The sequence below is a fragment of the Amblyraja radiata genome, chromosome 25, assembly GCF_010909765.2.
Source record: "Amblyraja radiata isolate CabotCenter1 chromosome 25, sAmbRad1.1.pri, whole genome shotgun sequence".
Lineage (NCBI taxonomy): Eukaryota > Metazoa > Chordata > Chondrichthyes > Rajiformes > Rajidae > Amblyraja > Amblyraja radiata.
The window spans coordinates 23,860,771-23,875,211 of NC_045980.1; the positions used below are offsets into that span (position 1 = coordinate 23,860,771).

A 14,441-nucleotide genomic window follows, 5' to 3' on the forward strand; every position below is an offset into this window, starting at 1 on the left:
TCTCACAAGTCTGAAGAAGGGTCTCGACCAGAAACATCACCCATTCCTTCTCTCCAGAGATGCTGCCTGCCCCGCTGAGTTACTCCAGTTTTTTTGTGTCTACTGTCACTCAGGTTTTGGGCAGTTTGAACCACAGCTGCCTCATTGTAACACTGCTCAGCATAGTGGACTCCCTATTGACATTAGTAATTACTAGTTAAAAGTGCAGGATGCTGAAGATACTATCTTGATGAAAGTTTGTCATTCTTCACGATTGATGTCCCAATATCAGATCCCATATGTGCAGCACATTTACACAGCCACTTGTTTAAACATGGAGGTATTTGCATCAGCTTTTGTAGTTGGCACGTCGATATTTTGCCTTGGCTTGGGACCAATCTTTCCAAAGCACTGACAAAATTCAAAATTAAAAGGTGTATTGCAATTTGGGAAAAACATCAACTTAGATTAATTGGAAGACACTTAAACATTGAATTGATATTTTATTATCATTTTGAAAATCACCTTTGTGCTTTTCCCTTCCCTAAAACAACAAATTCCAGCAGACATGGATCACATTACTGAACAATGCAAAGCAGAGCTTTACAGTGTGGTGAAGGGACAGTACATTAAATTGTGTTTGGGAGGTGGAGGAGTAAAGATAGCATTTTAGCCACAGAACCAAAATAAAAGGCACAAAAAACACTACTTCCTGAACACTGGAGGCAACATCTCATCTGTACGGGTAATGGGGGCCTTCACGTCAAACTGGTAAGCAAATTTACAACTCCAAAGCACTCAACCAACCTTTTGCAAAAAGAAAGTTACCAAATTCAAGCCCATCTCCCCTATCCCCATCCAATCCAAGCAGTCCTTGTGGTCTTCAGGGTCAGCGAGTAGGGATGACTTCACATTGAAGACTTGGTTCCCAGCTTAATAGCAATAAACTGGATCCAATTTGACCTAGTTTTTCCAAACAAAACGTTTTGTGTTTTCTGCTATTTCTTGCTCCCAGCATTAAATCAAATCTAGTATATACACGACATTCCCAGTACAGAGTTGCCTGCTTAATTACTACCTACTGGTCACTATTCACAGGCCTGCTCAGGAACCATGTAGTGCATATGAAATAAAAATATTCATGCTGCCAAATTCCACAAAAAAAACCTACAAAATGTCAGCAAAACTGGTGTACAAGTCGTTGCATTCATCGTTCCCGCAGTTTTATGTACAGTTAGCCACTGCATATATGTACAGATGTGAGCAGTGTTATTTTACACAAGTTTCTGTACACAAGATCTATACAATTCTCCAGGTGGCCTACATTTGTAAAACCCCTCAAAACCCACTTTTTGCTGCTCTCACTGGATTCTTAAAAGTATCCAATGTTCAAGATGAGCATTTGCCACAGATTAACTTTCTCCACCTATCTGACTGTTAGGATTTTGTTGTACTGCCAAGTAGCTTTTTCCCCCAGTCAAGGGATCAGGAAACACTGGGTAACAAACAAATCCACCCTCAGGGCCATCCCCATGTACTTTGATTCCAGCAGCTCATTCTTTAAACTGTACCATCTTTGCAAATATTTTATATTGTCACACTTCTACTGATGGAGTTCAAGTTCATCCACACTGATCACCTTGCTGGGCATAGAGGGCAATGGCTGTTGAAGGACATCACTGCCGAACCACTTCGAGAGATTGACAGGAGATCCACTTCTCTGATGGAGGGGCTGCAGTGTGGAATTCTGCTGGTTCAGATGTAGGTGGGCTCCAGGTCCTTGGCCACTTGTACTTGGTGACTGCAGCACTGAGATAAAGGAAAAATATTTGATGTAAAATGCATCAAACCCAAGAGCCATAGATACTCATCCAGGTAAGTGTAGAGTATTCATGCCCGTATCTTGCGGCTGGTGGAATAGTTGTGGATGTCAGGAACAATGACCCATCATAGAAGACCCAATTGTTAGAGGCACACATTTCACAACTGATCCCTTTGTTGACATAAGGAACCAAGGAGTCTCTCCTGCAAACCCATCTAGGATACTGTTATCGAGGACATAAAAATGGCAATGTCACTGATGTCATGGATAGGGGTAGTTAGAATTGTGGAGACATTGGTTGGCACTGTGGGGATTTGTCTGGGCTCCATTGCATAACTAAGTTGAAAATGGAATTGAACAGCACAATAAGCAAATTATCCAATTATGATAGAATGTTAAAGCAGTCACTGACAATAGTTGGGCCACAGACTTTGCTCATGGAGCTCCCGGTCCAGTTCCCATTTGCTTTTCAATTTTGTCAAGTCGGGTGGGAGGAAAGGAAGAGATACAAGGGCTGCTGTTCCCAATTTCAGCCTTTGTCTCAAACTGGATCTAAACTGAATTCGGAAGTGGGAGTGCTCTCCCTGAGAGCAAGGCAGCTTGTGTGTGGCAGAGCATTGGCAACACTTAGGTCAAGAGAAATTAAGGGGAAAAAGCTCTAGAAGTACTGCTTTGCATAAAGCAAAATGGCTGTTGGAGGTTGATCATCGAGACCTCAACATAAAGTGCTGCTCTATCATGTATCCTTTTCATATGGACAGGATTCAGCTGTGCAAATTTCCCTTGATTGGGTGGATTCCAATAATTCAATTGCCAGCTCAGTTTACAACCATGGCACGTTTAAAGATCAAGAACTTAAAACCAACACAAAGCTTATTTCTTCCGGTCCCACCTTCCCGTATGCTTGAGACATGGACAATCTCAACATTGGTGTACCATCTTCTCAATCTCAAGCCATTGACCAGGTACTCAACATCCTCCATCTAACTGCACAAAATAGCACGCAGCAAGCTACTCTCTGTGGCTGACAACAGAATCAAAATAGCATTAAATCCCGGTTTGTGATGAGTTATAATGGAGTTCCTAGTTCCTCAAAGGCAATCCAAAAACAAAAGTAGCTGATACTCCAGCTAATCAGTGGCAGAGTCTGTAGATCACTCCTAGGACTATACTTTGAGTTGAGGTGGAAGTTGTCACTGTTCGAGGAGGGATTTGATGATGATTACAGAACAGCTGCTTACATAACTGGTTCTGAAGCTACAGTCTACTGCAGCCAAAACTGCAAACAGCTGTTCCCAATTCCATTGGTCAAAACCCTCACACTTTGGTTCACGTCTTCACAACCATAACATTTTTGAGCAGCGTCTTATTCTCCATTCTAACTAATGCTCTGCGGTCACCTTCCATGGCGCATAATGCCATTCACTACTCCACAGTTTAGTACTCTTGCCTCCAAATTTCCAGAATTACAAATTGTGGAATAGTCAACAGCTGTTAAAATGTTTTTACTGACTCTAAACAGCAATTTGATAAAGATCAAAATGTTGTTAATGCGGAAAGGGTGCAGAGAAGATTGAGGATGTTGCCAGGACTAGAGGGCGGGAGCTATAGGTAGGCTAGGACTACTTCTTGGAGCCGAGGAGGAAAAGGGGCGATTTTATAGAGATGTGCAAGATCACGAGGGGAATAGATAGGTTCCTATTAAATCTTTCTCCCCTCACCCAGATAGGTCATTAAAAAAAAAAAGGGCAGTGGGCATATGGAACAAGCTGCCAAAGCAGGTAGTTGAGGCAGGTAGTCCAGGTACATGGATAGGATGGGGCTAGAAGGATATGGGCCAAATGCAGGCATGGGTGACTAGTATAGATGGAGCACGTTAGTCAGCATGGGAAAGTTGGGCCCATTTCCACACTTTATGACTATGTTTGATGCTGAATGTGGATTTGACAACTGGAGCCGAGCACAACCAATCTTTAACATGCATTGCAGGAGTCTTCATTGCAGTCCATAAGAAATGGATGTATGCTTTTAAATTGTTCCTGTATCGTGACTATCAGCATTTATTTCATCTTCACTCAATTACCTCTGAATTGAGGCAGTTAAAGAATCCATTGAACCATAAAGAACCATTGAACCACTGAACACTTTTTTGGATCAAAGGCCCAACCTACTATGCACGGTAAATATTGTTAAGATTAGTGCACCATAGAACAGTGTAGCACAAGAACAAAACCTTCTGCCCACAATGTCTGTGGTGAACATATGCCTAGTTAAAAACAAATCTTCAGTCTGCACATGATCCATATCCCTCCATACCCATCTAAAAGCCTCAAATACCACAATCATATCTGCCTCCAAACAGCAGTATGTTTCAGTACCCACCACTCAGTGTAACAAACTTGCCTGCACATTTTTCAAACATTGGCCCTCTCAGCTTAAAGCTATGCTCTCTAGTCTGACATTTCCATCCTGAGAAAAAGATTAATAGTCTACCAACAAATACTTCAATTTTACATACTTCTCTCCGGTCTCTCCTCAATTTCTGATGCACCAGATCAGTTGTTGCAGAATAGCTTCACCAGCACCAGAGCTTCAGCTCAAAATGGTATGAATTACTTGAATTTAAATAACATGCCACTTTTGTCAAATTCAAACTCGTCTGGGTCAAAGGTACAGGATTCTGGATTAGTAGCCAATAGTAATTACTACTTTCCCCACCTTCCTCAGTGGACAGGCAAGTTGTCATATACCACAATAAAACTGAACCAATATTAGCCTTCCTGCCAAGTCATAAGCTTCCATCAGCATCGGGGGAAAAAAGCCGAATTTGCTGATAATACGATTGATTTTAACATTTGAAAGATTTGTCAAATGCAAATTGAATATTACCTTGTCTTATCATGGCCAGGTGTTGTAGAGGTGTTCCAGATGCCTGAATCTGTACTGCAGAGATTGCAGCTCGAGGGTTCAACAAAGGGAGTCCACTTGCTGGAAGAGGATAGAAAGTCTGCCCAAGGAGAGTTGGAGGGAGGGTCTGCAGATGTGACAGATCCATGCCTGACTGAAACATACCTGCCACAGAAAATTCAAGAGACAAATAGTTTACAGACTGTATATTTCTGAGCCGTTTGCAGTCCTTGTATAGAGCACGATATACCGGAAACAAGGGTCTTTTCCATAATATTTTACAAAAGCGGAAATAATAAGCAGCATTCTGAAGGTTAGTCCTTTATATGTTGACTAATCATTCACCATCTTAAAAAGTACAGTTTTGGATTAATGGACAAATTAAAATGCAATTATTAAAAAAAGTTTTTTAAAACTGATCTTCCACACTCCAAAGTAGTCAAACCAATCCCCAAATAGCAAGGAACCCTGAATATTCTGAGAGGGCCAGTTCTGAGAATTACAGCACAAATTTTAAGAACAGAAAACAGTAGCAACTCATGCACCAAGGATCAACATGCTCTGCAGTCGTGCTCAGCTTCTTATTTCTGTATGCTAGTGTGACTTTTCCCCCCGCCTTTGAGGGACACCTCCTAGCTTGTGGTCAGATAAGTCATGCTGTCAGCTTTGATGCTGTGACAGCATTCTCCCAAGTCAGAAATCAATGGCTTTGCTTCTGAAGTGAGAGCAAAATCTTGATTGGCAGTTCCATACCCTATTGCGGGAAAGCAGTGCTGTTGGAAGCCCCAGCATAATACAATTATTTGGTAACTGCACAACATGTTCAGAGGTTGTGAAAGGTACACAAGAGCAATCTTTTTGAAATGCATCCTTACTCAAATTCTGACAGTTATGTAGTTAGACATCTTATCCTGTGACATGCAATGTCAAACTGCAGACAAAACTACACAACTGTACTGACACAGTAAATTCGGCCAAGTCATTAACTTTTCTAAAAGAGGTAGAAAGCAAAGTTGTGTGCAAAGTTTTTTCATAATCTTAAATGAAGTTAGTATAAAGTCCATTCCAGCTGCATCCTACAGCTATTCACCAAACTATGTACTTCTAAAGAACCTGATAGAAAGAGCCAGTGGCAAGGTACTGGTTAGATTTTAATTGTTGCAAAGCACAAACATGCTTGCACTTAGAGTGCCCCAGCTATGAGATTAAATTAAAATGCAGCTTCCGACTACATGGATTTTCTTGGGCACATGGATTTTCTTGGGCACAATGGTTTCCTCCCACATCTCAAAATATGTGCTGGTAAATTGTTAACTGGAAATTGCCTCTGTTGCAGGAAAATCAGGGTTGGGTTGATGGGCAGAAAAAAGGATAACATGCAAACAAAAACTTATTACTGTACTTCACTACAGATGATAAACTAAACAGAGATTCTGCCCGACCTGCTGAGTTACTCCAGCACTGTCTTTTGATGGAGTTAGGAAGGGTTCACCTTCTGGTTTACATTTGGGTCAATCGGATGACTTCCTTTTAGATTCATAGAAAGTATTTACTTCAACACATAACAGGTACAGAGCCAACCTGCTTCTATCAGAAACCAATTCAAGATCATTTAAAAAAAATCTCCATCTTTGGTAAGGATGAAAGGAAAAGACAAAATACTCCCTCTTAAACTTAAAACTATAGCCATGTTCCCGGGTTAAAATATTAAAGTGCTCTGCACTCACCTGCATGAAGCAATGCTGGTTGTAGCTGCTGAGGTGTAATGCCTTGTGCCAGCATCCTCTGAACTACCCCTGGAGGCAAGTGAGGGGGCGACTGACGCACAAGGGGTACATGTGACACAAGGGATAGAGGGCAAATAGGTCGAGGAAAGGAAGACCCGGGAACAGGAGAGGCCCCCGAGGGAGTTTTCCTTCCTGTGGACCTGGGTCTATAGTCTTGGTCTTTAGTGAATCGCATCTGGTTTAACTGAGGAGTTGTACATGCAGATCTATGATATGTTGACCTTGTCCCTCCAATGGGAGATGTCCCTCTGTTTGAGTTTTCCTGTTGAGAACCAGGTGACAAATGGCCTGCAAATGCAAAGATGAAGTTTACAATTTAACATTGCAGATATTTCTTTGGGTTTCTACATTATACATGACCAAGTCACAGAACAGTTACAGCATGGAAGCTGCCTACTCAGTCCATAAGGCACCCAGCAAATTCTTTACTCTGGACACCAATCCGTTTGACCATCAGTATTGAATCAATTTCCACAACATACTTGGCACTGTGTTCCACATCTTGAGTATGGGTATACAGAAACGTTCAATGTCAATTTTGGTTCATGTGCCTTGTGCCAATAGAAATAGTTTATTCATCTACTATCTACAGTGCCCTCCATAATGTTTGGGACAAAGAACCATCATTTATTTATTTGTCTCTGTACTCCACAATTTGTGATTTGTAATAGATTTAAAAAAAAAAAAAATTTAAATCACATGTGGTTAAAGTGCACATTGTCAGATTTTAATAAAAGCTATTTTTATACATTTTGGTTTCACCATGTAGAAATCACAGCAGTATTTATACATGGTACCATTTCAGGGCACCATAATGTTTGGGACACAGCAGTATCATGTGAAAATGTATAAAAATGACCTTTATTAAAATCTGACAAGGTGCACTTTAACCACATGTGATTTTTTTTCTATTGCAAATCTTAAATTGTGGAGGCGCAAATAAATAAATTACGAGTCTTTGCCCCAAACATTATGGAGGGCACTGTGCATGGATCTTTGAGTGGAAGTCCAGAGCACTCTGAAAGCCTCAACAAAAGAGTATAGGGTAGTAAAGGGGCATATGGCATGTGTGCTGGTGGTCATGGAATAGAGTACAAAAATCAGAAAGTCATGCTGCGTAAAACTTTAGTTAGGTCACATTTGCAACATTGTGTACCATTCCAGTTGCTGCATACAGGAAAAATGTGGAAGATTTGGGAGAGGGTGCAGAGGTTCACCAGGACGTTGCCTTGAATTGAGTGCACTATCTACAAGAGGTTGGACAAACATGGATATTTTTGCTGCAGCGTTGGAGGCAGGGGGACAACCTGAGAATTATACAAAAATAATGAGACAGTCACACCTTCATCTGCTGCCCACCTCCCATTTCACCAACTGGAATCTACATCTCCATGAAATTCATTCAAAATCCTCAATTATAGTTTTGCTTAGATATGAAATGTTTTCCCAAATGCAATACAACACAAGTCTGAAGAAGGGTTTCGGCCCGAAACGTCGCCTATTTCCTTCGCTCCATAGATGCTGCTGCACCCGCTGAGTTCCTCCAGCAATTTTGTGTACAAGTGAAGCAATGTTAGTATGTAGTGACTTTGGCAGCGTAAAGATTACTTGCAAGCAACCTAATAACGTGCATCAGAAAGTTCACTAACTGGAGTTTCCACTTCTTCAGTTTGCTTTCTGGAAATTGTGGTTAGGACAAAGATTATTATAAAATTAATTGATAATGGCAAATAATCATGCCAACTATACCTTCAATGAGGCCATGTCCATCCTCCACAAAGTCTTTCACTGGATGGCTCTCTTTCCCATCTTTAGACTTATCCTTGCTTTCAAACATCTTTCGAATGACTGAGGTAGGAGTGAACGATGGAGAAAGCTTCATGTGGGGAAAGAGGAAAAACATGGAGAATTACTACCTGGAAATATTTGGCTGCAGGAAATCACCAGGCCAGGCAACATCTGTGGACAGAGAGCACTTTGAGTTTGTACACTTTCAGAGTTGAAGGGCTGTGACCCAAAATGCCATGTGTCCATTTCCTTCCATGGATATTGCCATACATTTGTTACTGTTCATCTTGTACATGCCATAAACTGACACTCTTTCCTGGCCTCTGTCACCAAACATTAACGTAGTCTCGGTTATAACCACGTCGGACTCTCAATCCAAGTTTCTCTGGTTTGGTCCAAATTCTTTGGCTTAGTCATAGAGATACAGTGTGGAAACAGGCCCTTCGGCCCAACTTGTCCACACTGGCCAACATGTCCCAGCTACACTAGTCCCACTTGCCCGAGTTTGGTCCATATCCCTCCAAACCCGTCCTATCCATGTACCTGTCTAACTGTTTCTTAAACGTTGGGTTAGTCAGGGTAGATGTTGCATTTGATGTACTTCATTTGACATCCTTCATTTGACAGCGAATGCTGGAAGCAGTGGAAAAGTCCACTGCGCTGATTTGGCAAAAATATTGCCACGGTCAGACATCCGACTTTTGTGCACTAATGTTCTGCATGGGATTTTAACTCAAATTTGACAAAAGCAATACAGTTTTTGTCTGTCTGCCATCTTAGAAAATAATTCAGTGGACTTTCCACACTCCCCACTTTCTCCCCCCCCCCCCGGCACAGTGGTAGAGTTGCTGCCCACAGCACCAGAGTCCTGGGTTCAATCCCGAATACGGATGCTGTTTGTATGGAGTTTGCACGCTCTCTCTCTTACCACATGGGTTTCCTATGAGTGCTCCGGTTTCCTCCCACATTCCAAAGATGTGCAGGTTTGTAGATAGTTGGCATGGACATGGTGCGCCGAAGGGCTTATTTCCACCCTGTATCTCTACAATAAACAGTTCTCATTTTTCTGATCTAGTTCATCCATCGATGCACTTCCATCCATTCCTGAATTACACTTTGAAGACAATGATAAAACGCTTACCATATTTGTAAACGAGGAGGCCTGTGACGGTGATGCTGCATTCAACCGGTGCTGACTGGCTGGTCCAGGTGACCTAATTCGCTGCTGCCTAAAACAGAGAGATTATTAGAGAACTTGGAATAGGTCAGGAATACATAAAGTAGATCAAGTAGATCACTGAATTATAGAACATAGGATTGAAACGTGCATCGTGTTCAAAGTTACCAATTACATTGCACTGCTCCTTCCAAAGCTCTGAAAAAATGTCCTTCAATTTTGTTACCTTCAGAAATTTCTATAGATTTCCCCGAGTTGTAAACAACATACAAAAAAAACCCATTTAGCAAAATCTTCAAGTTAACTGTACATTTACTGTAAATAAAAACAGGGCTGGAGTAACTCAGCGGGCAAGCAGCATCCCAGACCCGTTGTTACTCCAGTACTGTCTTTTGTAAACCAACATCAGCAGTTCCTCGTTTCTACATTTATTGTAAATACCGCAGCTTTAAAATCCACATATTAAAAGGTCTTCATATTTAAATTGTACAAATTCTAACTCGAGTTGGCAAATCACAATAAAGTTGCAATTGTGCAATTTATTGATTTTTCTCTATTTCTTCAGCACAGCTGCATTCTAACATCCATACCTGACACTATAGCCACCCCTGTTGTGTTCATGATGTATTTTCCCATATCCAGGTTGATAAACATCTCCGCCAGGCATGTGTAGGTCTTGGGCAAAGGGAAGACGTTCCATGGTTCCGTGTCGCATATCCAGTTGAGGTGGACTATTAGCCTATTATTAGGGACAGAATCAGTAGTAGCTGTTGACTCACAACAATTTGTATCTGTTGTGACTTTACCCATTTATCAAATTATTTCCACTTAAAGTCTGTATATCCTTCACAACCTGCACTGCTTTCCAGCTTTCTGTCGAATGTTTAAATGTATTACCTTGTTATCCAATAAAATGAACGGAGGGGAGCAATCCATGTGGCTTTACAGTCCTGCAGCCCTTCATCGCATCAAATCCACACCAATCAAGCACTACCTATACTAATCTCATTTTATTCTCCCCACCTCCCATCCACTTCCTCCAGATTCTATGACTGAAGTAAACAGAGAGCAAATTGGAAAAGGGCCAATTAACTTGTCAATATGCAAAAAAATTACAATGTGGGCAGAAACTTGAGCATCCAAGAAAACAAAATACAGTCACAAGAGAACATGCAAAGATCACGGCAGATTGGATTGAACCCAGATCACTGGAGCAGAGGCAACAGTTCCACAAGCTGAGACTCAACCACACAACTACAGAAAAGAGACTGCAAGTGTCTAACCTTTGACAATGATATGGATTTTGAGTGCCTGATGTGTTGACTGTTGCTCATCCCAGCAAGAGTTCTCAAGCTGAAAATTAATCTTTCGCACTTACTACTCTATACCCGTTAACCAATCCTCAATCGACACCAGATGGACATAAAATGCTGGAGTAACTCAGCGGGACAGGCAGCATCTCTGGTCAAAATGCAAAGTGAAGCAACAGGACTCGTCTCTCAGTTAGCTTGTTAGTAACTTGTTGCCCAATGTCCAATCTTTGTCACAACTTTTGTCCTTAAGTGGTTCAACTAGTACTTGGAATTAGTCTAAAAATTTTCATCCATAAGTCACAATTAATACAAAAAAATGACCAACTTCATTTTGTTCCAGAATCAAATTACAAACGAGAAAATACTTCAGAAACATCTACCATATTCCAGCAATATATTGAACAATTGAAAACAAGCAGTAATTTTATTTTTGACACAAGATTTCAACCTACCCGTGTAATAGGAGACACATTTTTGGACAATGGCAGTCCTTGGTAGTGATCTTGAATGTGGGTAGAATTTTGGGCATAACCTACAGAGAGAAGAATGGGACAAGTTTACCTGGCTGACAGAGGGAAGCTGTAGTGCCAACAATCTTTACCACAACAACTGAAAAGAACTTATAGATAAAAACGTTTTATCCATATCTATAAAATGCCTTCAGGCAGCCAAACCACTTTCCAATGAGCAATAGGCATAGATGCCTACAGCTTTCTTCTGTCAGAGCACATTGCTTTTTTGGCAAACTTCACTCCACTTCATATTTGTGCTAAATGATTGACCAATTATGCTATTTCCAGGCTTGGTTTGCCACCACATCATAACAATTACAAGTGCTTTAAAAAAAAAAATCACTGAAGTGACTACTTCTCACCTATCAGTGGGCACCTTTAAAAGTAAAACTTTTTATTTAGTTATCTGGCTAATTGTAGATGTGCTGATTAGAACAGCAGGCAAGTCTTGTTAATTAATTTGAATGCAGCAAATGGGAAGTGAAAAGCAATAATAGTAGATTTGGGGAATTTGCATGCTCGAATGGATATATAAAAGTTAAATAAAGCCTACAAAGATTCAGAATACTACTAAAAGGACCTTGTCTATCAGATTGTCATTTTAGTTATGCTGAAGCACAAGCGAGATTCAACTGATCTTACCAGACACAGATTTTATGCTCACCAATTGGAGACTTGACTCTGAAGAACTCGGATGGAGAAGGCTGCTGGAACGTTGGTATGGGGGATGAATGGCCTTGCTGATTTATGACTGATATATGATGATTCTGGCTGCCAAGCAGGTCACCTAGAATATCTGGGGATGGAGGCCCCATTACAGGGGGTGGTAGGATTTCCTGTACAAAAATTCACAATTTGAACCAAGCAGTTACATCACAAAATGCTTAAAATTAAGCCAAGGCCACAGAAAACAAACATTGAAGCTTCCAAAAGTGAAGAACCAACTTTGGAAGTCAGATCCCAAAAATGTTGTAGCCACAGTGAAAGTTGAGAATTATTATAACCCAGGCCAAACATACATGCACGTAACTTCCCAAATTTAAGGCAAAGGTTTAGCATTCTGGGCAAAGTTAAAACATGACAGAACTTGGTAGTCAAATTGATTAAAAAACCCATTGAAGTACTGCAAAAGAAGAATTGTTTTTTTTTTTTAAATCAGCAAATTGCTCAGTGGTGCCATGCATTACAAGTGTGAAGAACAAATTCACTTGCCCTTCCACACACCGTTACCACTGATGATACCAGTCAGACATCATCCTGCTTTTGGATATACAACTGTATTTTATCATCAATGGATCATTCTCCTCTCAGCCCACCCCAGCTCAATATTAAGTACTTTGAATACCATGGTTCAAAGTATATTCTGGTCAGATTGCCATTAGCTGCCATAACCTAGGAAACAGTGTAGGAAAGAACTACAGATGTTGGTTTAAATCGAAGGTAGACACAAAATGCTGGACCAGAAACGCCACACATTCCTTCTCTCCAGAGATGCGGCCCGTCTTACTTCAGCATTTTGGGTCTACCTAGGAAGCAAAGCAAGGACAGTCAGAACTCAATATGCTGCCCTTCCACCTCACCAAGAAACCAGATTAATGTTAAAAGGTCTCATGGAAAATGAATACAAAAAATGCATAAAGTAAAATCACAATTGATACAACCCAATAGAAGAGGCTCTAAGTATGCACTGAGCAAAAAAAGTCAAAGGAATATTCAACATTGTCCAATTCGGTTGGCAAATACTCCTACGATTTCAAATGCAATTCTTGCAAGTGTTGGATTCAATGAAATTTAAAAAATTGCCCTCTATGATCAAGACATTAGTTGCACTAGTCATGATATGCATTAGCAAGTGAGACAAGTTCCACTTTGGAACAATTAATTCTCAATGTGCACTGATTCTATTGGAATTTATGCAGTCCTATTGGTGGAAGACAGATACTAAAGAGGGGCACATACAGGCAGGATCTGAAGCAATTAGGAGAGAAAACTCGAATGTGTTTGGTTTAAAGGAACTTGATGTTAAAGGTTTACGAAGTCTTAAGCAAATTCATTGAACACTTATGAAATGTCTTTCTAGAGGACATATTTATAGCATGGCAGGGACTATTAGTCATACAGCATGAAAGCCTTCAGACCATGCCGTCCATGCCAACTTTCAATCCATTCTATTTTATTTTTTAAATCATTCCCATCCACCTCATTTACATTATAGGGTCAAGTAACCACAGCCAATTAAACTAGCACCCACACATCTTTGGGTACAGAGCAAAAACATTAAGGTCACTTATCCAAATTACGTATAAAATAAAGCTACAATTGTCCCCAACCGTGCAGGGAACAACTAGCAAGAGCAAATTAATAGTAAGCTTTCCGAAGAAATTCACATCTTGAATGAATACATCAGGTGGGCCATAGGAAAACTGCTTCTGTGTAATTTGTTTTCAAAAGTTTCCAAATGAAAAGATTGCATTTCCTGTTGGGTTACTTATGCTCTAGTTAAAAGGATAGATAAGAATGCATTTGATTAATACATTACATAATGTTGCTCAATTTTTCCAACACAAAGCAAGCATCAGATCAAATACCAAACAAGACCTGTGAGAATGCCAGGTTATGAGACAGACAGGAACTTAATTTAAAAGAGATGACCTAGCCCAAAGTCAGGGCTTGCACATTTTTGGACATTAAACTTTTACATCAATTTTCAATATATTATTAGTCATTATGCCCATCACTAAGCACTAACTAGAAAATACACAAACCATTATGAAGACAGTGCTCAAGTCTATGACTTGAATCTGCAGTCAAATTTCTACTTACAGTGGGTTTTGACTGTGAAGGCAAGGTTCCACTTGCCTTCATACTGTTAACTAGTTTATTGAAAGCAGTCATATCAGTGTCTTTTTTTTGTATGTGTTTAGGACCAGATGATGCAGTTAAAGTCTGTTCCAGATGTTCCACCATGAAAGGGGTGGCAAGTTTTCTCTCGGATTCCATTTTGAGACCTTTCAGTTCTGCTTCCACCTCTTCGACAGACAAAACCACTCCAGTCTGAGCTGCAAAGCAGAGAACAAAATATATTTATACTGTATCTGGAAACAACCCATTAATAATTGTAGCAATTTAGACAACCCAGTTACAAACTGGGCAATT

The 14,441-nt window shown here is 40.4% G+C and overlaps 1 protein-coding gene across 2 annotated transcripts in view; it reads right to left on the bottom strand.

Moving 5' to 3' along the window:
* Window positions 1–465: 465 nt before the first annotated feature.
* The window catches only part of eif4enif1 (eukaryotic translation initiation factor 4E nuclear import factor 1), a 42,748-nt gene continuing 28,772 nt past the window's right edge, over window positions 466–14,441 (bottom strand). Inside the window, exons 10-18 of one of the 2 annotated variants that reach the window (XM_033043479.1) lie at window positions 14,109–14,344; window positions 11,950–12,121; window positions 11,226–11,305; window positions 10,051–10,199; window positions 9,425–9,512; window positions 8,245–8,371; window positions 6,436–6,783; window positions 4,691–4,873; window positions 466–1,788 (exon numbers count right to left, since the gene is read on the bottom strand). In XM_033043479.1, coding sequence (XP_032899370.1) covers window positions 1,583–1,788; window positions 4,691–4,873; window positions 6,436–6,783; window positions 8,245–8,371; window positions 9,425–9,512; window positions 10,051–10,199; window positions 11,226–11,305; window positions 11,950–12,121; window positions 14,109–14,344 — 1,589 coding nt within the window. In that variant the 3' untranslated portion in view covers window positions 466–1,582. The remainder of the gene's footprint in view (window positions 1,789–4,690; window positions 4,874–6,435; window positions 6,784–8,244; window positions 8,372–9,424; window positions 9,513–10,050; window positions 10,200–11,225; window positions 11,306–11,949; window positions 12,122–14,108; window positions 14,345–14,441) is intronic. The other variant, XM_033043480.1, reaches the window with a different exon arrangement.